Genomic DNA, 25,816 nt, shown 5'->3' with positions numbered 1-25,816 from the left:
AACCCTTGACACACAGTCTTGCCGTGCTTTAAGCTTATCAAATATTGTTGCATTTAAACTTTGTCCAAACTCCACCATTCTCCAAAATCCTATAATAACCCTGGTTCCTTCTTTAGAAATGCTGACATTTCCTCTGCTGTGCAAGTCTCCTTCACTGCAGCAAGCTAATTAACCTTTGTCAGCCTACAGATGTGTCCCTGGTGCTCTTTACCAGATGAATCTTATAAAGGGACTTCATCAGGTTGAAATAAAGAGTCTATGAAAAACAAAAATTCATGTGGAAATTTAATACATAATAAACAGCATTTCAAATCAAGAAAAAGGTGGCTTATTGAAGAAATGGTATTGAATTAATTAATCTTTTGGGGAAAAAAAACAAAACCAGCTGGATCCTTACTTTCTAGTAACAATTTCAAATGTTTCTAAGATTTCAGTATTTTAGAAAATGGAATTAAAACAAAACTGGAAGAAAATATATTTTTGCATTTTGATATTACGAATTGAGATCTCTGGCACACTCAGAAGCTGTGACTATTAAAAAGCTATGAGTTTATTCATTGGATAAATTTCTGGCAATGAAGTCGCTGGTTAAAGGGCATATTTCTTTATGAAATTTTTTTTTTAATGTACAGCAAAAAGAACCAAAAAGTATCATAAATAATAAAAAAGATAGTTAACCAAATACAAAAACAGATAAAGAAAATAAAAGATTCACAGTAAAAAGTGGTCAACGATGTTCAAATTTCACTCACAAAGGTAAATCAAATGAAGAGATATTATTTTTAACCTAACATATTGGCAAAACTTTTAAAGTTTATTAACAGCTGTTATTGACACAGATATAAGAAAACTGGTAGTCCTGTATTCTTTCTCATAATACATACTTTTACTGTCTTTTGGAAGGGCATTTCACAACATCTTTTTAAATTTTTAACTAATTATGCCTTGATATATCACTTCATGATCAGAAACTTATTTTACAGATATAATCATAGAAGTCAGCCAAGATGCTCGACAGCCATAACCATAAGACATCTGTCTGTTGATGAGGAACCAGTTTTTAAAAAAAAAGATAGAGCCATAGCATAGAATAGTAGTAGCTGTTAAAAACAATGATCTACATGTGCTGATAAGGAAAATCTTTGTGCTTTTGACAAAGGTTACTTTTTATTGTTAATAAGGTATACTGGGTATTTTTTTAAACATCAGAAAATGTAAAGAAAACAAAAGGAACAAACCTAAACAAATGAAAGAAAATCATAGACAGAAAAGAGTAAATTTTCTTTACCATCTCTACCACTATCTCTCCCCAAAAGTAACTGCTTTCGTATCGTTGGGTAATGCCTATATCATCACATATGTATGTTCAGCTTTTAATTTACATCAGAGATCATGCTTATCGGTTAGTCTGCACTTGAATTTACCCCTTCACTTATTTTATCCATAACACAATGTCATTCATTTTAACAACTGTATAAGATAAAAGGTTTATTTTTTAAGACAATGTACCGAAATATTTTCTAGTATGATTTCACTTGGCTTTTTAAATGTTTCTGTATATATTTTAAAATCTGTTAAGATATATATACATATGATATTTAACAAGAGCTATCTCTGGGAACTAGCACTGGGTGGCATGAGCAAGGAAGGACAAATTTTTTTTATTTTATAACCTTTTGATGTTTTAATTTTGCATCGGGTACACACATTACTTTTCTGATAAAAATTAAATAAAGGGAGGCAATTTTTATCTACAGAGTGAAATAATATGATAAAAATTAAAGTCCACTAATTTCTCCACACTTGTCAAACAAAATGATCTCTTGATCCTTTCAGACTTCTCCAAGTTTCAGATTCACATACACAAATGCCTGCTAAATACTTCCACCTGGACCATAGGCATCTCTAATTCAACACCTCCAAAGTGACTCATTACTTTCCTCTGCTCATTTTACCTTAATTACTGGTAATTACCTAAATTATTCACCAATGGGTTCCTATTTCACTCAGAGCCATAGGATTATCTAAACTACAAAGTACAGAGATATTCTTAATGCTTCCCTTATCTTCACCCCAAATCCAATTACCAAGTCTTGCCAACATTACTTCCTAAATATTATTCTAATCCATTGTCTCCTCTCCATTTCTAGTATTTATCCTATTTCAGACTCTCCTCTCTCCCCCCAGGCTATTACAATATCTAACCTCTCTGACTCAAGTGCTATCCCTCTTTAACTCATACCCCCTGTCACCAAAATGAGCTCTCTAAAATGAAAAGCTGACCATGTCACCCCATGAATCCTTTCACGGAACTCCACTGCCTACAAGACAAAAACTAAACATTTTTTATTAACATGATATATAAATAAAGGCTATGATCTAGAGCCTGTCCAGGTTTCCAGCCTCGTCTTTTGCTATTCTGTGCCTTATAATTTATGTCTGCTTCAGCAATCCTGAACTATCTACAGTTTCTGAAAGGTTCCCAATATGGTCAGCTCCTCTTCCTACTTTCTTCTCTGACTACAACACTTGCTTCCCACCAACCTCTGTAAATCCCATTAAACTAAGGTTTCTTAACCTTGGCGCTACTGACATTAAGAGCTGGATAACTCTCTCTGGTGGAAGCTGTCCGGTCCTCTGTAGGATGTTTAGTAGCATCCCTGGCCTTTACTCACTAGATGCCAGTAGTATTCCCCCTAGTTGTGACAAACAAAAATGTCTGTAGACACTGCTAAATGTTTCCAGGTAACAACCTCTCCACTAATTTGTTAAAACTGTTTCTCACATTTACATAAAAGATCTCCCCTGTCTCTACTAAAAATACAAAAAAAAAAAAGAAATTAGCTGGGCATGGTGGCAGGCGCCTGTAGTCCCAGCTACTGGGGAGGCTGAGGCAGGAGAATGGCGTGAACCCAGGAGGCAGAGCTTGCAGTGAGCTGAGATCGCGCCACTGCACTCCAGCCTGGGCGACAGAGTGAGACTCCGTCTCAAAAAAAAAAAAAAAAAAAATCTCAGGAAAAATAGAGATAAGACTACTTTTAACACTAATTGCCTTTGAGGAGGACAACTGGGTAACTGGAGTGGGATGAAAAAAACTTACTTTTCAAACCATTTACGGTGCGTTTTTAGTCTCGTACCTCTTCTGACTTCTCCACTGCTATCACCCTGGTCTGAGCAACCTCTCTGTCTTTTAACTACTGCAACAACATTCTAACCAACTTTCCCCTTCCTTTAGCCTTTCCTTCTTTGGCCCATTTTTACCAATAGCCACGATGATCCTTTTAAAACTGAAATCAGATCACATCACTCATTTGCTCAAAACCCTCCCATCTTCCTAATCTCAGAGAGCCAAAACCTTACAAGGATCTACCCACAATCTGCATCCTACTCCACCCCTTTCTTTCTGATCTCTTCTCCCCAGTATTTGGTGTTTTTGTAGGTCAAAAATGAACAAACAGCAGCAATTTCATAGATTGAACCTAATACTAACTGCTTGTCATTCCTCAAACGTGCCAGGGTCTTCACACTTAACTGTTCTCTGCTAAGAACACGCACCCAGGTGCTCATATGGCTCACTCTTCAACTCCTTCAGGTCTTTACTTTTCAGGAGTCTTCACTGGCCACCCTAGGCTTACCCACAGCACCTATTAATATCAGATATTATTTTACTTATTCATCTTGTTTACTGTCTCTTTTCCATCTTGATCAGTGGTTCTGAAACCTGAGTCTCCATCAGAATCATTTGGAAGGCTAGTTAAATAAAGAGTTCTGGGATGGAGCCTGAAAATTTCAATTTCTAACAACTTCCCAGGTGATGATGATGCTGCAGATCCAGGGACCACATTTTTAGAATCCGTGTTTCAGAATGTAAGCTCCATGAGGACAGAGATTTTTGCCTATCCACTGTTTTATCTCCAGGACCTGGCACATAGTAAGCACTTGCTGTGGTCTGAATGTTTGTCTCCTCCAAAACTCATGTTGAACCTTAATCACCACTGTGGCAGTACTGAGAGCTGCAGTCTTTAAATGGTGACTGGGTACTAAGGGTTCAGCCCTCATGAATGGGTTATCATGGGAAAGGAACTGGTAGCTTTACAAGAAAGGAAAGAGTTCTGGGCTAGCATGCTCGGCCCCCTCACCATGTGGTGCCCTGTGCTACCCTCAGGACTCTGCAGAGTCCCTACCAGCAATGCCCTCACCAGATGTGGCCCCCTGAACCAGGACTTTTCAGCCTTCCTAACTGTAAGGAATAAATTTCTTTTCTTTATAGATTATCCAGTTTCAGATATTCTGCTAGAGGCAACAGAAAACAGATTAAGACATCACTGATATATGTAAATGAATGTAAGTGTCCCATCCTGTTTCCACTATAGCCTCTGATTCAGTCTATAATGCTAAACATTTACTGAACGCTGTAAAAGATAGACCGTGTAACTGTTACAGGTTAAACTGTGTCCCCACAAAAGATAGGTTGAAGTCCTAATTCCAGTACCTCTGCACGTGACCTTATTTCAAAATAGGGTCTTTGCAGATGTAATCAAGTTAAGATGAGGTGATTAGGGTGGATCTTAATCCAATACGACTAGTATCCTTGCAAGAAGTGGAGCACACCATCTGAAGACACAGCCACACAGGGATTATGTTGTGATAACAGAGTCACAGACTGGAGTGACATAGCTGCAAGCCAAAAAATGCTAAGGATTGGCAGTAACACAACAAGCTAAGAGGCATGGAACAGATTCTCCCCTCGAACCTTGAGAGAGCATGGCCATACCTACATCTTGATTTCAGACATCTTGCCTCCAGAACTGAGACAATAACTCTGTTGTTTTAAATCACCCAGTTTGTCGTATTTTGTTACCGCAGCCCTAGAAAATACAATGACCAAGAATGCAAATAACTATGCCAAGCTGTATTTAATTTCAAATTCTGCCTATTATCCAACATCTAGCCGTTTAAATGTGCTTTAATATACAGGTTTCCCATTCCAGAATCTCCCTAATATTGCCTCTCGTTGCCCCCAACACGCCCCTTCAATGTGCAAGGCAGCACATACTACAGGTGCTAGATAATTTATTTAGACTTTCCTTTCAGTTTCCCCCACCTTCTTATGTGCTTCCCTAAATCACAAACACCAGTTTCTTTATACATTTTTTTTCTCTCTCTTCCTATTCTCACATATTACAGATTTTGGCATATATATTCCCCTTGGACATTTGAATTAGCTGCAAAATAATTTAAGTACACATTGGAGTTCCTCTCTAACCAGATTTTAAGATAAAAGGCTAACTTCTCATTTTATGGAACAAGTCTCCTTCCCGCTCCCCACCTTTCTGCTTTTAAAAGAATGACTTAATCCCACTGAATTTGAAGTAAAAAGATTTTTGTCATACCTTTCTTTCTGCCTTGCTATAGTTTGTACATCAGCGTCTTTAATCAAATCTTAAGAAATCTTCTAAAAGAAAAGATGGTTGTATTGGGAAGCTTAAACTTTTAAGCCTATCTGAATTTAATTTCAGCATCAAGCTTTCCCTTTTCTACTTAAGGTTTATTTATAGCTGCACTGTCACAAAAATTCCATTCAATGATTTTACCACACAAAGACTCTAAATTACCATGGCTTATAATGTTAAACTGCATAATGCAATTTTAATTATAGCACAAATCAATACACAAATAGTAGCATGTGCCTAGTGACATACTTTTTCATATTTCTATTAGGTAAACAAGAACTCATTATATGTACCCTGAAATAAATTTGTGATACAATTTTAAGAATAACTGGATATTGAATTTACTCAACGTAGTCTAGTCTTAAAAAGCATAATTATGAAAAACTTTAAATAGGAAACACAAAGTATTTCTAAAATGCTTAATCCTAAGTAGGAAGATACAAAAAAAAAAAAACACATTCCAGGCAAATTTGAGAGGCATTTAGTAGTTCTCCACTAATACTGAAAAATTATTCTCTTTATGAAGAATTTTAAATGTCATACTTTCCTTACTAAGTCATTGTTTCACTTACCATAAGGTGAAGAGTTAACTGTTTGCTAACTTGAAACTTTATATTCACTTAAACTGTACATCTATATATAAAGACTAGTAGAAAGTATAGTTTACTATATACAATATTTAGAACATACAGCATCATGGGCATTAAGCTCAACTGCCATTTACCTAAGAGGGTGAAAAGCTGTCATCTAAATACCTTCTAAAAACTCGGATTCCAACCTCCCAAACTCACACCAGAATCAAGCAACTTGAAATTATGCGCACTTTTTCCTGGCAGAGCTATGTTCTATGCCCAACTTTTAGTAAGTTAACATATTTCTCTCCCTTACACATTGGCCAATTCTTCATTGATTCATTATGGTTCTAAATTTATAACTTTTAAATTCATAATGAAATCAATCCATGGTTAGCACAATAGTTTTCTATCTTACAAAAGCGTTAAAAGGAAATACAGTAATATGTACAATGGATATAGAGAACTAGGTTAGAAATCTTGAGAATTTTTCCAGGATGTGTGGGTTTTTTGTTGCTGATATTGTTGTTTGCTTTAAATGCGGGGTGGTGGGGGGTGGGGAGACGGTAAGGGCTAGGAAAGAATAAATCCACAGCGCTAAACTATGGTCATCTTTTAAGAGCAAAATTCAAAGCAAATGGACAACTTGTCAACACCTACTAATCCCATCACAATTTGTTGGGGGAAAATGGGGTGCAGAAGCAAAAAAAAAAAAAAATTTAATGCCTTTCTTCCTCTTCCATGCCTCGAATGCCCCAACACACACGTATCTGCTTCACTCTGCGGCAGGGAAACTTAAAGAAATATATCAGCTACAGACAAACCTGATGATCCAAGCTAGACCCAAGCAAGGTCCAGGCACTTCTGGAAGGAGCCCGCTCGCTGGGCGCTCAGGCGGCGCGGCAGCCGAGTGGCTCCCCGGCGAAGGTGCCCAACACCTGGGCGCCCAGTCCGGCGGGACCCACAGGTCTGCGGCGGGGCGGGGAGGGCCCGGGAGGAAGGACTGGGAGGGCCCGGCGGGGCAGGACCGCTAAGTGGTCCGGCCCGGGCGCACTGCGCGCCCCGCCGCGCCGCCAGGCAGCGCGCGAGCAGAAGAGGGGCGCGAGCGGGCACAAGGGAAGGACCCACGACGAAGAGGAGGATACATGTCCACAAAATTGAGGCCGGGTACGCAGCCGAACGCTGTGGCAGATCGCTAAGGCTCCGGGAGCGGGAAGTCCTCGCGCCTTCCTCAGGAGACCGGACGACCCCAGCCCGGCTTTGACCCCGAGACACCTGTTCCGCCGCGCCCGGGGTTTGGTTCCATCCTCCACGCTTCCCCACCAACCCGCAGAGGGGGGAGGGCGAGGGGAGACGAGACCTTGGACCCGTAGCCTGAGGGCGCCTCCGCCGGCCATACCTGACATCAGCTGCGGCTCCCTCTCGCCCCTCCTGGGGGGCGGAGAGGGGGACGACTTGGGACTGGTGACCTTTGCTTCTCTGGGCAGCCGCAAAAGTGGCTCGTGGCCGCTAGCCGAGGCCGCCCGCTGCCGCCCAGATTATTCCCCGGCAGCGGCAGCACAGCGGCAGCGGCCAAGGCGGGCCCAGCGCGCGCTCCCGCCCGCTCGCTCCGCCCCTCCCCGCAGCGCGTCCAGGCCGTGGCCCGCCTATGGCGCAGCCGCCACCCGGAGTCTCCTGGCGCTGACGTCTCCGCCGCCGCACCAGCCCCAGGGAAGGGCGGAGCGGGAAGGGCGGAGCGGGAGGGGCGGTGGGCGGGGATACGGCGACGTGAGGAAGCGGGGATTGGCTGCCGGGTGCACGCTCCGCCCTAATGCGAAGGGATCTGGGAAGTCGGATCTTGCACGAGCAGTAGATTTTGTTGTATCCCCCTTGCGGCTTGTGTCTGCTACCCTCCACCTTTCTGATCCTGCTGTGAGGTTATGCACTGGCTTCAAGACCTTGAGCGGGACGAAAGCAGGGTAACAATAGGGAGCGAGAAAGGGGATGCTTGAAGGACCTTTGTCTGAGGTACAGGCTCTAACCCTGCAGGACTCTTGTGGCCTGTAGCCTGCTCTTAACCCGTTCATTTGTTTTTGTGTTCTCTCCCCATACTCTCTTTACTCAGTATCTCTCTGGGCTTAATGAAAGGAAGTAATAAGATGAAGTATGCATACGGGTGCTGGGTCATCATGTGAGAACCAGGAAGAGCTGAAAACCGAGATAATGATACCAGAAAGCTTTCTATAGGCACATTTCGTCTTTGGTTCTGTCAGCACTTCGGTTCTGTGGGGCAATGGCCGGAAGAGCTTCTTAGGGGCGTAACAAAACCTATCTCCCCTTTCGCTGGGCTCTGAATAAGGAAGTTGTCTTTGGAATAGGAGGAGGAGACTGCCACCTGTTGAGGCAACTCCACAATAGTCATGAGGTGAGGGTAAGGTTTAGGCTTTACTGGCGTTAACCATTATCTACAAGACCAAGTTCCAGAATAGGAAAGCTACCCTGCTTCCTTTAAATGCCCTATCCAAGCGGTTCTTTAGTACTCTACAGCATGGTTGTTAAAAAGTATGGGCTCTGAAATCAGACTGCCCGGGCTGGCATCTTGGTCCCTCCACCTATTGGCAAGTTACTTAGAATGCCTGAGACAAATAATAATATACATTAGTTATTGTTATTTTTCCTTTAATTTGCTTAGGTTCAGCTGTAGTGTAGTTTCTCAGGACATAGCATCAATATATCCAAAAGAATTGTGAAACATAAAGCACATGTAGTGATTCTAATACAGATGTCTCATTTTTCAGATGAGAAAACTAAGGCCAGAAAGATAAACTGATAGGTCCATGTTAGAAGAGAAGTGCAGCTATCCTGATGTCCAGGTTATTGCTCTTTCCTTGGCTCATGGGTCCAGACTTCTCTGCCTTACATGCTTACGTCCATTCTCTACTCCTCCCCAACTTGTATACAGTTGTTGCTCAGCCTCCTCCCACTCCACCTTTCCGCAACATCCCTCCACCTTTCCGCGACATCCCTCCACCTTTCCGCGACATCCCTCCACCTTTCCGCGACATCCCTCCACCTTTCCGCGACATCCCTCCACCTTTCCGCGACATCCCTCCTCCTTTCCGCGACATCCCTCCACCTTTCCGCGACATCCCTCCACCTTTCCGCAATATCCCTCCACCTTTCCGCGATATCCCTCCACCTTTCCGCGATATCCCTCCACCTTTCCGCGATATCCCTCCACCTTCCGCGACATCCTTCCACCTTTCCGCAATGTCTTGCCATCCATTGTGAAACATGGAAGGAAAACTCTTTCAGGGGTCAGTGTTCCAAATAGAAACCAAAACTCACAACTCCTTATCTCGTTTTAATTTTATTAAAAGTTATAATTAATAAAGAATAACACTTTTTTCCATTGAGCAAAGATTAGAACCCTTTCCTAAGATAAGGTCAGCCACAGCCTTATCCTGGAAAATTACTTGCTAGAAACAATACTGGACCAAATCAGCCCTGCCCCCACCCTGCCTTTCTTTGAAAATAGCTTTTTTTTTTTTTTTTTTAAAGAGATATGGTCTTTCTATGTTGCCCAGGCTGGAATGCAGTGGCTATTCACAGGTGTGATCTTGGCACACAACAGCCTCGAATAACTGGGCTGAAGGCTGAAGCAGTCTTCCTGCCTTAGCCTCCCCAGTAGTTGGGATTACAGGCACAGGCTGTGGCACCCAGCTAATAACTATTGTTTTATAAAAACAATACATGCTTATGCAAACAAATTTTAAAAATTTAAACAAAAATGCAAAGAAGTTAAAATCTGTCCAAATACCATAATATAGAGATAACCATTTCTTAAATTTTGTGTTACATTCTACTAGGCATCTCTCTAAGAATAAAAGCACATATAGACATATAAATACAATATTTCATAAATTGGATCTTATTATCTGCACAGTGAACAACAGTCATGAATAACATCATTTTTAAAAGTTGCATACTGTCTGTTAAATGGATATACCATCATTTATCCAACCAGTATTCTATTGATTGACATTTATGTTTCCAAGTTTTTACTACCATAAAAAAAGTCTCTGATGAACATTCTTACCCATAGGCTTTTGCACAATTGTGCAATTATCTCCTTGGACACATTCCTAGAAGTGACCTTAATGTCAGCCAATTCTTCGACATTTTCAATTAGAGAATAAAAATTGTGGTTACTTTGAAAAATATACTTTATACGTGGGACTCAAAACTGACCAGATTCTCCCATTTGAAACATACTTGAAACACACATAAACCTCAGTATTGTTGTTTCTCTTGTGTCTAGTGTTTAATAATGCATGTCAAAACTCGTTGGAGTAGGTCGGTAGACATTACTAGTTGTCTAAACCAAAATCCTTTCTTCTTTACTAGTAGAACTCTGATTTCTTCAGGGTGACAATGTGGCCAGTTAAAAATATTCATGCCCCTAGACTTTCGTAAGTCATGGCTGGCCATGTGACCATCAATTAAATAAAAGTGAATTTCTGTAGAGGAGACTCAAGGAAAGCTTTATGGAAGAAATATCGCTTTAGCCATTTGATATGCACCCATCCCTTTTTTTTTTTTTGAACCTGAAACAGGGACATGATACTGGAGGTAGAACAGCCATATTTCACCCATAATAACAAAAGCCACACAGACACTATTAATAGTGTAGGACACCAGAGGTGCCTAGGTCCATGGTTGCTTTGGAGGGCCAACTTACCAGCTCTGGACTATCCACTTCTGGATTTGTTGTTAGGTGAGGAAGATTATATCCCTTCTATATAAGATTTTGTTATTGTCTGTTGTAAGTATCAAATGCAATTCTTAGTTGACATAATAAGATAGGCCAAGTCAACATTTATTTAGCACTATATATAGAATTTTTTAATAGACAGAATGAGGTGAAAATGGTGACAGAAAATGCAAACAAGCTAGCAACAACATTAAAACATTGTCTTTTTTAATAGACTTAGTTTCCCTTTAAATACCTACATTTTACAAATATATTAACACCAGTTTATAATAATTAAGTTAAATTTCGTGTATTAAATTTTATTAACTCATATGGTAGTATTAAAATATGTTCACAAATTATTTGATACTTCTTCCTTCAAAGGGTCAAACTTCATTCCCCTCACCTTGAGTTTGGACTGTATTAAATGACTTGTTCTCATGAATAGAATATAGTGGAAATGATGTAATGTGACTTCTGAGGGGAGACTATAAAACATGCCAGACTTTTTATTCTTTCTCTAGGATTACTTGTTGGGGCCAGGTAGCTGTTATGTCAGAGTCATAAGGTCACTCAGGCAACTTATAAGGAGGCTCACATGGTGAGTAATTAAGGCTTCTAGCCAACAACCGGTGAGGTATTGAGGCCTTCTGACAAGAGCCATGTGAGTGAGCTTGGAAGCAGATCCTCTAACCCTTCAGGCCTTCATATGATTGCATGCATCATGGTCAACATCTTGACTGTAACCTAGAAAGAGACCCTGAGACAGAACCATTCAGCTAAGGTGCTCCTGAATTCCTAGGCCACAGAAACAGTGAGATACTAAATGTTTAAATGATTGTTGTTTTAAGCCACTAAGTTTTGGGATAGTTTGTTATGCAACAATAGGTAACTCATACAGCTGGATATAATAGAGCCTAGCACAATGCCTGGCACACATGCAGGTGTTCAATTATTTGTTGTTTGAATGAATAAATAATTGAATGAAGTATATCTTTTTCACTTTAGTAGGTAGCATACAATGTTAGGATTATCTTTGCTCCCTGACACCTGTATTATCTAAGGGTTTCTTGATCTCTTATAGAGAGATGTAGTGTGAATCTTACTGAGAGCTAAACTTTGCCAGTTGTGGAAGTAACATGGTGAATAGAACAATGGAATCCTTGAAACTTGAATTCTGCCCCCAGTTGTTTTTCCTCAATCAATTTTTTTTAATTTTTTAAAAATTAATGAGTTAACACAAAATTAAACCATGTCTTGAAACCAGACAGCCATCTTGTCTGCCATCTCCAAGCAAATTACAGATTGACTCATAATACAAATTTGCCCAGAGGGCTTGCAATACTATTTCACAAAGTTGGCTGTATTATTTCTCTTCACAAATGACCAGTCTGATGCATAGCATGTTTAGCTACAGATGCCTCTGATGACTCTCTCTGCAACATTTTCATGGCTCGCCAACAGGTCTGTCTACATTTCTCAGGTCTACCAAGCGGGCGGTTCGATTCTGCTTTGATGTAATCTATCCAAAGATCAGAATCTACAGATCTAAATTCTCTCAAAGCCCTCTGTTGCAGAATTCCTGCATTCTTGCTCCTTTTCAAACTGGATCATTTCCTAAAAAAGTCAACTAAAAATGGATGGCTCTCCTGTAAACTTTTAAACACAGCTCCAGCCTTTTTGTAGCCACCACTTTGGTAAGCCCAATCCAGGTACTTATCTTTCAGTGCCCCCAGTTTTATCACTGATTAGCTGGATGACCTGTAGTAAGTCACCTAACCCTTCTGAATCTCAATTTCCCTATCCACTAACTGGGGAAAATTATCCCAATGTACCCCAAAAGGCAGTCAATGAGATTATATGTAAATATGCTTTACATATAAAGCATTAGCATTCTTTTAATTAAATTAGGCTGATGAGGTCTACCTGATGTTTAAGCAATTAAGCATTAAGTATTTTACATGAATACCATGGAGATCTTTCAGGAAGTGACAGCTTATTTACTGATTTTACTGTGTACTGTATAAAATAGTAGCATCATTCATAGCAAGCAGTTTGGATTTAAGAGTATGGCAGAATGGTAGCTTATATGTCAGATCTCATTTTATGAGCCTGTTGAAAATTTATTACTCTTTTAAAAGAATGCATAATTATCACTGGCTCCTTTTTCTTTTTCATGAATTAATTTGTAACTGTGGCTGAGTATATCTGCTCCTCTTTGTTGTGACAGAGGTACTTAAACAAACTTAATAACAAACATATATATAACTGGTTATTTGAGTTTATGAGTTCATCCTAGAGCAAAATTGCACCCAATAGCAAGAAAATAAATGGCAGAAAACATGTCTTTCTCTTTCAGAGGGCAGAACTTAGGGCACACAGGGAAAGGCTTTATATACTGGAACATCAAAGGTAGAGATGAGGCAATTATTAACAATGCACATTTTTGTGGCATGACTAACCTGAGAGGTAAATATGTTAGAATGAGTAAGACAGAGCCTTAGTGTGAGACTCAAGTCCTGATTATGTAGTGGATGAATGGCCTTAAATACAAGGTCCCTAATTTAATTGTATGGTTTTTTCTTGCTTTCAGCTATTCAGCTGTGAGCCCAAATCAGTTGAAACTACTGGCCTAATTAGATATCAGACTGTTTGTTGTTGTGGATGATCCCTGAGTAAGAAAAAGAAGAACTCTAGGGGGAAGAAAGGGACAGAGCTTCTTGCACCTCATTTCCTATGTTAAATTAGGGAGTAAGTGAAAAATGGACACCAGGAAACAAAGATCAGGGAAATCCTTCTGGCAACATTGTGCTTTTAGACAGAGCTTCTCGTCTCCTATTGAAAATACCTGACAATGCCACCCTGTATAACCTAAGAGAACATTTTCTAAACAGTTTTTATTCCTTGTAGCTACATCTTTACAAAATTTACCAAGATTTTGAGACAATTGGAATGGCTGGTGTTGTTTTCTGAATTGACTGACAGAGGAATAGGGTTAAGATGGAGAATAGAGCAGAGGAAGAAATAAAGAAAAAAAGTCTAGGAAATACATTTAACCTCGAGGGAAGAGGACTCAGTGTGACTCACAGCATATTAGCTTGAAAGCAGAGACTGTCACGTGTGCACTGAGGAACTTGTGTCATCTAGAAAAATATTCTCAGCTTACCAGGCTAGAATCCCTGGGGTTACTCTTTGTTCCTCTAGTTCCCTGGAATAAGAATCAGGAGTATTCCTTAATTGTTTTCTCAATTGATGAGAAACAGAAGCAGAAACATTTGTTGTAAGTGAAATAGTTGAAGTTTCTTTAGTTTGAAATCCCAAAGGAGTAAATTATTTATAAATGTATATGTTGCCTCTGTTATTGAAAAGAACTAATTGACTTACAAATTGTGTAGCTGCATAATGTGGCTTTTTTTTTTTTCTTATTTCAAGTTGTATTTCTAAATCTAAAGGTGGGCCTATAGTAGATACCTTTTCTGGTTTCTATTCATCCTCCATTGAGAAGCATCTCCTTCCTCGACCTTTTTCCACAAATTCCCATTTTGCTGAAATGGCTCACAGAATTTGGGCAAATACTTCATCTATGTTTACTCACTTATTATAATGGATACAGATGAATAGCCAGATAGAAGAGATGTATAATGTAAGGTATGGGAGAAATGGCATGTAGCTTCCATGCTGTCTCCAGGCATACAAACCTCTGGGAACCTCTATGTGTTTGGAAAGCCCCCCAACCCTATCCTTTTGGGGTTTTACAGAGGTAATAAAGGTAAAATGAGGGGATAAAGGTAGGGCCTTTTAGCCAATAGGCCTGGTGCCCTTCTAAGAAGAGGAAGAGTTCTCTCTCCCCATTATGTAAGGACACAGAGAGAAGCCTATCATCTATAAACCAGAAAAAAAAAAGCCCTCAGCAGAAACCAAGTCAGCCAGAATGTGGATCTTGGACTTGCTAGCCTCCAAAAGTGTGAAAAATAAATTTATGTTGTTTAAGCTATTCAGTTTGTGGTATTTTGTTACAGTAGCCCAAGCGGACTAATACAAGGGGCTACCTGAAGGATTGATGCAAGATCCTCTCCGCTGTTTTGCTAACTCAGAACCTAGGGCAGAAAAAGCTGGAAAACACAGCAAACTGAAGTAATAACCCTAGACACCTGGAGGCAGAGATTACAGTTGAAACATGCAATAGACTGCCTAAGGCAAAATCTGGAGAGAGTTTCTTTGGGAAATTAAAATATTCAGAAGCAACCATATATACGTGGGAATTTAGAAAGCCATGCACGGGCCCAGGGCAAAACACTTGCTTAGAAAACACCTGAGAAAACCCTAAGCTTTCATTTTGGGCTGATCCCTTAGCACAGTGCAAGGCTAACTAAGAATTGAAGTAGAGCCCTGGCTTAGAGCCACTTTGCAAAGACTGTGAGAGCTTCTGGCATTCGAGGAAATCTGCCAAAACACTAGCTGAACACAGGCTAAGGGACAGAGTCTTCCGTGACCATATTGACAAGGAATACAGTCTTTGAAATAATAGTTTGAGACAGGCATCAAATAAACTGACTGCTACAGCCTTCAAGAACCAGAAAACAGCAAACCCCCCTAGGAAAGTGGAGAAAATCTAATTTCTAGTTACCACATCATAGGAGCCAAATGTCCACTTTTCAAGCTCACACACAAAAATCACAAAGCATACAAAGAAACAAGAAAGTATGGCTCATTCAAAGGAACAAATAAATGGATAGAAACTGTCCCTGAGGAAGTCCAGACATTGGAATTACTAAACAAAAACTTTAAAACAATTGTCTTAAATATGCTCAAAATGCTAAACATGGAAATGAAAACATTGACAGTGAACTAAAGGAAGCCAGGAAAATGATGTATGAACAAGATGAGAATATCAACAAAGAGATAGTAATTATGAAAAGGAACCAAACAGAAATTCTGAAGCTGAAAAATAAAAATAAAAAAATCTAGGTGGCTTCAGCAACAGAACTGAGCAAGCAGAAGAGTCAGTGAACTTGAAGATAAGACCACTGAAATTATTGAGGCTGAGGAGCAGAAAGGAAAAAGAATGAAGAAATTTTCATTTGTTGTTGGAATGCAAATGGTATAGCTACTTTTTTTTTTCTTTTTTAACTAGAGATGAGTTCTCACTATGTTGCCCAGGCTGGTCTTGAATTCCTGAGCTTGTAATCCTCCCACCTCAGCTTCCCAAAGTGCTAGGATTACAGGCATGGGCCACCACACCTGGTTCAGTGTAGGCATGTTGAAAGGCAGTTTTCTTACAAAACTAAATATACTCTTACTATGCAATCCAGCAGTTGGGCTCGTTGTTATTTACCCAGATCAGGTGAAACTTATGTCCACACAAAAACCTGCATTTGAATGTTTACAGCAGCTTTATTAATAATTGCCAGAACTTGAAAGTAACCAAGATGCGCTTTTATGTACCCTTCAGAATTCCTATGCTGAAGCCCTAACACCTAGTGTGGCTGTATTTGGAGATGGGGTCTCTAAGGAAGTAGTGCAAGTTAAGGGTGGAGCCCTGATCTGGTAAGATTAGTGTTCTCAAGAAGAGATTACCAGAGCACTCTCTCTTTCTGTCTCTCAGCATACACGAGGAAAGGCCGTGTGGGGACATTAAAAAAAAAAGACGGCTGCCTATAAAGCCAGGAAAAGAACCTTCACCAGAAAGTGAATTTGGCAGCACTGTTTTCATGGATTTCCAGCCTCCAGAACTGTGAGAAAGTAAACTTCTGTTGTTTAAGCCACTCAGTCTATATTATTTTTTTCCTATTTTAAAAAAAATTTGAGATGGAGTCTTGCTCTGGTACCCAGGTTGGAGTGCAGTGGCATGATCTCGGCAGGATCACTGCAACCTCCACCGCCCAGGCTTAAGTGATCCTCCTGTCTCAGCCTCCCGAGTAACAGGGACCAGAGGCATGCACCACCATGCCCAGCTAATTTTTTGTATTTTTTATAGAAATAGGGTTTCAGCATGTTGCGCAGACTGGTCTTCAACTCCTGAGCTTAAGTAATCTGCTGCCTTGGCCTCCCAAAGTGCTGGGATTACAGGCATGAGCCATTGTGCCCAGTCCAGTCTGTACTATTTTGTTATAGCAGCCCAAACAGACTAATACAAGGTAAATGGATAAATAAACTGTGGTACACACAGACAATGGAATACTATTCAATGCTAAAAAGACATAAGCTATCAAGCCAAAAAAACACATGGTTGAACCTTGTGTTAATCCATTCTTGCATTGCTATAGAGAAATACCCAAGACTGGGTAATTTATAAAGAAAAGAGGTTTAACTGGCTCATGGTTCTGCAGTCTTTACAGGAAGCATGATGCTGGCTTCTGCTTGGCTTCCAGGGAATCCTCAGGAAGCTTGCAATCATGGCAGAAGGTGAAGGGAGAGCAAGCACATCACATGGCCAGAGCAGGAACAAGAGAGAGAGGTGGAGGGGTGATGCCACACACTTTTAAATGACCAGATCTCATGTGAACCAGAGCAAGAACTCACTTATTACCAAGGGGATGGCCATTCATGAAGGATCTGCTTCCATGGTCCAAACAGCTCCCACCAGGTCCCACCTCCAACATTGGGGATTACATTTCGACATGAGATTCAGGCAAAGAGAAATATCCAAACCATATCAAACCTTAAGTGCATATTGCTAAGTGAAAGAAGCTAATCTGGAATGGTTGCAGACTGCATGATTCCAATCAGATGAGGGGAAGGAATGATGAATAGGTGGAGCATAGGAGATTTTTATGGCAGGGAAACTATTCTTTATGATACTATAATGGTAGATACATTTCATTATACATTGGTCAAAACTTACAGAATGTATAACACCATGAGTGAACTCTAATGTAAATTATGGACTTTGCTTGATAATGATGTGTCACTGTTGGTTCATTGATAGTAACAAATGTACCACTCTGGTGTGAGATGTTGATAGTGGGGGAGGCTGTATTTGTGTGAGAGTAAGGAATATATGGGAATTCTCTGTAACTCCGCTGCATTTCACTGTAAACCTAAAATGGCATTAAAAATAAAGTCTGTTAATTTTTTTTTTTAGAGTTTACAGAGACAAAGGGACCTGTGTGTCATCATCAAGAGGACCAGCATATGTGTTTTGGGAGTTTTAGATGACAAAGAAAGAGAGGGGCAGAAATAATATTTGAAAAATTATAGCCAGAAACTTCCAAAATTTTATTAAATATAGTAACCTACAAATCCAAGAAACTGAATGAACTCCAAGTTGGATAAACTCAAAAAGACCCACACTTAAGATATTTTAACCAACCCATCAAAAGCCAGAGGTAGAGAGAGAATCTTGAAAGCAGCAAACAAGAAAGAAGTAACTCATCACATATAAGGAATCCTCATTAAAATTAAAGGCCAGTTTCTTATCAGAAAACACGGAAGCCAGAAGACAGTGGAGTGACATATTTAAGTGGGTGAAAGAAAATGAAACCTATTAACTGAAATTTTATATCTAGCAAAACTGTCCTTCAAAATGATGGAAAAGTTAGGATATATTCAGATAAACAAAAGTTGAGTTCAACGTTTCCTTCCAACAAGAAATGCAAAGGAAGTCTTTCAAGTTGAAATGAAAAGACACTAGCCAGCAATTCAAAGCCATGTTAAGAAAATAAAGGCCTACAGTAAAGGTAGGGCAAATATAAGAACAAGTACTATTTAATTTTTGTTTGTAACTCTACCTTTTATTTCTGATAAGATTTAACAAACACATATATAAAAATAATAAATCTCCTGTTGGGGACACAATGTTAAAGATGTAAAAAGACATTAACAATATAAAGGGGGAAGATAAAGATGTATAGTAGTATAGTTTTTAAATGTTTTTGAAGTTAAGTTGGTATCAATGCAAAATATATTGCCTTAAATTTAGGGCATTAAATGTAATTGCTATGGTAACCACAAAGAAAATATCTAAAAGATATATACAAAAGGAAATGAGAAGCAAATCAAAATGGTTCACTACAAAAAAATCAACTAAACATAAAAGAAGGCAATAATGGAGAAAATAAGAGAGGAAAAAAGTATGACATACAGAAAACAAGTATCAAAATGGCAGAAATACTTCATTATGAGTAATCATTTTAAATATAAATGGATTAAACTATTCACTCAAAGGCAGAGATTGGCAGAATGGATAAATGCTGTCTGTAAGAGATTCACCTTAGATTTAACGACACAAATGGGTAGAAAGTGAAAGAATGGAAAAGATATTACATCCAAATAGTAACCAAAAGAGAGCCAAGGAGGCTATACTAATATTAGGCAAAAAACTTCAAGTCAAAATCTGTTGTAATGACAAAGAAGGACATTATATATTGATATATAGATAAATATATATATCATCAAAAAGTTATCATAATTATAAACATACATGCACCAAACAACAGAGACCCAAAATGTTTCAAGCAAATTTTGACAGAATTAAAGGCAGATAAATAGTTGTACAATAATAGTTGGAGACTCCAATACTTACTTTCAAAAATGAATAGAATATCTAGACAGAAGATAAGTCACAAAATAAAAGATTTGAATAAGCCAACTAGACCTAACATGTGTATATAGAACATTTTACCCAATGACAGCAGAATACATATTTTTCTCAAGGGCACATGGAAGATTCTTTAGGATAGATGATATGTTAAGCCACAAAACAAGTGAATAAATTTTAAAAAGTTGAAATCATACACAGTATCTTTTCTGACCAAGTAGAATGAAGCTACAAATCAAAATCAAAGGAGAACTGCAAAATCTACAAATATATGGAAATTAAACTACACACTACCAAATGCTCATTGGTCAAAGAAGAAACTACAATAAAAATTAGAAAATAATGAAAATGAAAACACACATATTAAAACATAAGATGTTTTTGTTTGTTTGTTTGGAGACGGACTCCTGCTCTGTCACCCAGGCTGGAGTGCAGTGGCATGATCTTGGCTCACTGCAACCTCTGCCTCCTGGGTTCAAGTGATTCTCTTCCTCAGCCTCCTGAGTAAGTGGGATCACAGATGCCTGCCACCATGCCTGGCTAATTTTCATATTTTTAGTAGAGATGGGGTTTCACCATGTTGGCCAGGCTGGTCTCAAACTCCTGACCTCAGGTGATCTGCCCGCCTCGGCCTCCCAAAGTGCTGGGATTACAGGCATGAGCCACTATGCCCAGCCTAACATAAGATGTTTAATAATGAAAACTAAAACACATATATTAAAATGTCAGATGCAGCAAAAACAGTGCTCAGAGGCAAACTTATAACTATAAATTCCTACATTAAAAAAGACAAAAGATAACCAATGGCCTAACTTTATCCCTTGAGAAACTAGAAAAGGAAGAGCAAACCAAACCCAAAACTAGACAATGGAAGGAAAGAAAGATTAGAGCAGAGATCAATAAAACAGAATAAACAATAGAGAGAATCAGTAAAACCAAAATTTGGCTCTGTAAAAAAAGTAATCAAATTGACAAAGCTTTAGCTAAACTGACAAAAGAAAAAAGAAAGACACAAATGATTAAAATTTAAAATGAGAATAGGGGCATTACTGCCAGCTCTGGATAATCTAAATGAAATGGATAAACACACAAATTAACTAAACTTACTCAAGATGAAATAGAAAATTTCACTAGACCTACAACAAGGCCAGAGATTGAACCAGTGATCAAAAACCTCCCAACAAAGAAAAGTCCAGGACCAGATAGCTTCACTGGTGAACTTTGCCAAATATTTCAAGAAGAATTAACACCAATTCTTCTCAAACTCTTTGAGAAAATAGAAGAGGAAAGAACACTTTCTAACTTTTTCTGTGAGATCAGCATTACCCTGATACCAAAGCCAGATAAAGACATCACAAAAAAGTGCACACCAATATCCCTTCTGAATATTGAAGCAAAAATCTTCAACAAAGCACTAGCAAACTGAATCCAACAACATACTTAAAAGACAAACAACATGATTTAAAAATGGACAAAAGACTTACATAGACACTTCTCAAAAAAATGTACAAATGGCTAATAAGCACATGAAAAGATGTTCAACATCCTTAGTTATTAGGGTAATGCAAATCAAAACAACAATGACGTACCATTTCACACTTACTAGGATAGCTGTAAGATTAAGAAAAAACAAAACAAAATATCCAAACAGAAAATAACAAGTGTTGACAAGGATGTGGAGAAATTGGAACATTTGCACATTACCGGTGGGAATGTAAAATGGTGCAACCACTGTGGAAACCGGCATGGCAGTTTTTCAAAAGGCTAACCATAGAATGACCATACAACCCAGCAGTTTGGCTCTGAGATATACACCCCAAAAAACTGAAAACAGAGACTCAAGAGATATTTGTACATGAACGTTGGTTGTGACCTTCTTCATAATAGCCAAAAGGTGGAAACAACCCAAGTGTTCATCAACCAAGAAATGGATAAACAAAATATTTTATACACATACAGTGGGATATTATTCAGCCATGAAAAAAATCAAGTTTTGATATATGCTACTACATGGATGAGCCTTGAAAACATTATACTAAGTGAAATAAGCCAGAGAAATGACAAACTATTGTATAATTCCACTTATATGAAATATCTAGAAGAGGCAAATTTATAGAGACAGAAAATAGGTTAAAGGTGGAGGGGATGAGGGAGTGTTATTGCTTAATGGTTATTGAATTTGTTTTGGGTGCTGGAAAAGCTTCGTTAACAGATAGTGGTGGTGTCTGCACAATAGCATGTATGCAATTAATGCCACTGAACTGTACCCTTAAAATGGTTAAAATGTCATACTTTGTGTTGTGAATATGTTATCATAATAAAAAAAGATGATTCTGTGTATATTTTTAAATTACAGTGTTTGCTGAAGACAGGAATAATGTTGGCAGAAAAGGCAAATGTATTGCTTCCTTTTTTAGAGACTTTAATTATTTGTAGGTAGACAATATTCTTACAGGTAATTAAAGTATGCTTAGTTGTCTTTTTAAAAATACCACATTTTAGTTCATTTGAAAAGGAACTGAGTAATCTTGATAGATTATCATACACCTAGTTGATGAAATATTTTGTAACCGCGAAAATGGTAACTGTTAAGAGTTATCATTAACAGGAAAAATAGGAGAAGATTGCTGGAAGTAATCTCTCTGCTATACCTATTAGGTTTGTTGTCTCAGCTGGGGCCTGACGGTTTTCCTTTTACTTTTCCAATTAGTTCTCTTTCCCATTTCCCATGAAAGTTACTTGAATCAATATTCACACTCCTTTATTTGCTTCACTTTTATTCTCACCAGGTGGTATTTTTTAAGATAATATACCTCAACTCCTTCTCTTCTACCTGCAAACTTCCCTCAGTAGCAGCTTCTGAAGTGTTGTCTCCTCCTGCTCTAGGCTGGCCTTCCAGCCCTACTCTGCTTTGGAGACCAGCCCCTCCCTCCTCTTCAGCACTTGCTTCAGCAACTAACCTGCATCTTTTCTAAATTTCCAATTTCTGATACGCCCCTGACTTCTATATCCCATTACCTTACCACCCTCTACAACTGCTGCACACTTCTTTCCTTGGCATTATCACTAGGTTTTTTGAAACAGCAGTCTGCATTCACCATCTCTACTTACCTATTCATGAATTTGTTCATTCCCTTGTGAAATGTGGAGAACATGCTTCTTTATAGATGGCATCAGAATTTCTCTAAGAAAGAAAAGTGTCTTTCTTTGAAAGAAAATTTAAAACCTTGAAAAAAATGGAGTAGAAGGTAAGAGTCTTAGGATTCCATAAGGCCGATGCTAACCAAGCCTTCAGAGACAAGGACTAAGCTGCTCATTCTGGGTCTAGGAGAATGTTTTTGCGGCTTCATAGGAGTAGGGAAAGGGAGGGTGAGAAAAGAGGAGGAAGAACAGTCTCAGGAGAATAAGGGTCTGGGCGCTGTGAGAAGAGGCCTGGGGGTAGTAGGCCAAGGAAAGAGCTGTAGTATCAGGGGGTCCAAATTTTGGTGAATTGGAATGTCCAAGGACAATCTTATAAGATGTCAGCATACCACAGATTCTGCTTGAAAAGACCCTCTCAATGATTATCACTTGGAGAAAAAAAAAATGAACAACAAAAAAAACTTACATAATTCCATGAAATGGCATCTTGATTGGACATATTAAAGATGTATTACTCTTAACAGTATTCTTTAGAAAATAAACATGGGAGATTTATCATTGTTTATATATTTTATAAATTTACATATGGTTTAAATATGTGATGTGTGATGTGCAGTATAACATTTTTAATACATAACGTATAACATTCTTAATACACTATTTTATCCAGGAAAGCAAATGTTTCATAAAGAGTAAGTCAGTTAATCTCAATGAATGCTGTTCTCCCAATATTATGTCTAGTTTGGATTGCTATTCAGGGCAAACTCCTGAGAAACAGGACCTGTTGCTCTCAATTTATCTGTACACTGCATAAGCAATTTCATTGCTGTTTAGCCAGTAGGGATCTGAAAAAGGAGCAGAGATAGAATCTGAAGGAGTATAGGTAAAGAATATGCAGCTGGACTACTGGTCTCCTCCCTGGCCCAGAGTGACTTTTCCAGACCCTGGGGTAATACAGAGGAGCATTTATGTGGAATACTCTGAGCCTGGTGTCCAATCAGGGGATGCCCTCCTCAGCTCAAATCATACAATTTGTCATGGCTTAGCACAGTTTAGTGGAAAGATCTTGGTCTTTGGAGTAAGACTGATGTGTTTGAATTCCAGCTGTAAATAAAAAGGACTAACATGATTAGTTAAAGTGGAGAAAGCTCTAAGAAGGAAGAACTCAGTCTAGGACTCCTTGTATCACTACTGCTGCATGCTTACTATTGTATTACACAGTGTACTGAGCACTTGCCTTACTGATTTAATGTTTACACCAACCCTCTGTGGTAGGCATTAGCAACTCCATTTAACTGATTTTTTTAAAATGTAGTCTTAGAGATTAAGCATTTTGTAAATAGTATAATACGGATTTCAACCCGGTTGTTTTTAACTACTTTATTGAGGTATAATTGACATTCAATAAGTATACATAAAGTGTATAATTTGATGTTGTGACATATGTATACACCCATGAAACTATCACCGCAGTCAAGATAATGAATGTATCTATCACCTCCAAAAGTCTCCTCCTGCCACTTCCCACCCTGCCCCATCTCCAAGCAACCACTGATCTGCTTTCTGTCAATAGAGATTAGTTTGCATTTTCTAGAGTTATAAAAATGATATCATACATTATGTGCTTTTTCATATCTGGTTTTATTCACTGGCATTGTTACTTTGAAATTAAACCATATTGTTATGTTTATCAATAGTTTATTACTTTTTATTGTTCAGTAATATTCTATTATAAGAATATACCACAATTTTTGTATTCATTCAAATACTGAAGGACATTTAATCCAATTGTTTCTCACCCTAAACCTGTGCTACACTCTCTTCCCAGTTCCATCACTTATTGTGTGGGCTTAGGAAACCTAATTATTCTCCCTGAGTCTTAGTTTTTCTCATGATAAAATGGCAGTAATGTACCTTTTTTTCACATGGTTGTTATCAGTAAATGAGAGAACGTGAACACGCCTAGTACAGGTGTCCCTTATCTCAAGTGCCTGGGACCAGAAGTATTTTGGACTTCAGAGTTTTTGAACTTTTGGAATATTTGCATATACATAATGAAATATCTCTGGGATGGGACCCAAGTCTAAACATGAAATGTATGTTTCATATACACCTTATACACATAACCTGATGGTAATTTTATACAATATTTTCAAAAATGTTGTGCATGAAATGAGTTTTTCTATTTTGACTGTGACTCATCACATAACATTAGGTGTGGAATTTTCCACTCGTAGCATCATGTTGATGCTCAAAAAGCTTTGGATTTTAGACCATTTCAGATTCTGGGTTTTTGGATTACAGATGCTCAACTGGTACCATGTGATCATAAATGGGTGCTTACAACTATTCATTTTTTTTTCTCCTGAAAGGGAACATATTGGAGAAGGAAATGAGAAAAGATATAGCAGTACATGTCTTTCTGGACTCTTTCTTCCTGTCTTGAAAGCTTTGAATTCTTGCATCTAGAGCTTCCTACACTGAAACGTCCTCTTAATCTTTCTCACTTTGATTTCTCCTACACCTGTCTCATCTGCACCCCATGGATATGATGTTTGTCTTTTCTCTCTAATCCAAATATGGACACAGTTTTTTTCTTATTCCCTTAGCATAACTGAAATAGAGTGATGCATTCACGAAAATTAAAGGATAAATTAAATGGGCATAATTATGTAAAATGAAGCAATGGAAAAATAGTCAAGGCTCCTAGATGCATGCTTTATTCCACATAATCCCACCACAGTGAGTAAAGGGGCTTTATTTAGTTCCATATCTGCTTGCACAAGGATCACCATCTTCTAACACAGATGGGTGGGCACAACCTGGCCTGAGCTCCTTCCTAACCTGCCTTCTGTCTTTCAGTTATCTGGCCATCTTCTCTTCCTGGCTACTGAGGTTTCTAGTTCTGTTCACATAAAACTGCCAGACCAACCTTTTATTCTAAATTCAAACTTCTCAGGCACTGTTTGGTCCTTCTCTGAGGCTTTCAAATCTAAAAGAAACACATAAATGAATAAAGTTGACAGGCAAGGTTAATCTTTACTAGGGTTTCTAGGGCATTTTACTCACCCTACACATCTTAAATAATACAAAATAATATTTACATGCAATCAAAGGCAGCAAACCCAAGGTGAACACTGTAATGGTTTGCCCTGTTCCTCCTTTAGGACAGAAAGATTTATTTCCACAACTATTGGGAGTGCTGCCAGCAGATGACCTTCAGCTTACAGCCCTCTCAGGGAACTGCCTCAGGTGCAAACAACTTAAAGCCATGCCCCCTCAGGCACCCACATCCAATGACTGATCAACATAGGGGTATTAAAAATAGAGCTTTCCTTCCCTGACCTGTGATACTCTTTAGGGCCATTCCACCTTCAGA

At 38.7% G+C, this 25,816-nt stretch overlaps 1 protein-coding gene across 30 annotated transcripts in view; it reads right to left on the bottom strand.

Annotated features, from left to right (window-relative positions):
- Nucleotides 1–7,748, bottom strand: part of C1GALT1 (core 1 synthase, glycoprotein-N-acetylgalactosamine 3-beta-galactosyltransferase 1) — a 97,140-nt gene extending 89,392 nt beyond the window's left edge. For 3 of the 30 annotated variants that reach the window (XM_009452634.5, XM_054687373.2, XM_009452635.5), the window contains exon 1: nt 7,425–7,733. In XM_009452634.5, coding sequence (XP_009450909.2) covers nt 7,425–7,431 — 7 coding nt within the window. In that variant the 5' untranslated portion in view covers nt 7,432–7,733. Of the gene's footprint in view, nt 1–4,774; nt 4,869–5,393 lie in introns of all 30 variants that reach the window. The other 27 variants (XM_063814052.1, XM_063814046.1, XM_063814037.1 and 24 more) reach the window with 22 other exon arrangements.
- Between the last annotated feature and the right edge of the window lie 18,068 nt (nt 7,749–25,816).

The sequence above is a fragment of the Pan troglodytes genome, chromosome 6, assembly GCF_028858775.2.
Source record: "Pan troglodytes isolate AG18354 chromosome 6, NHGRI_mPanTro3-v2.0_pri, whole genome shotgun sequence".
Lineage (NCBI taxonomy): Eukaryota > Metazoa > Chordata > Mammalia > Primates > Hominidae > Pan > Pan troglodytes.
The sequence above is the reverse complement of the archived record's forward strand: the minus strand, read 5'-3'. Positions and strand labels throughout refer to the sequence as shown.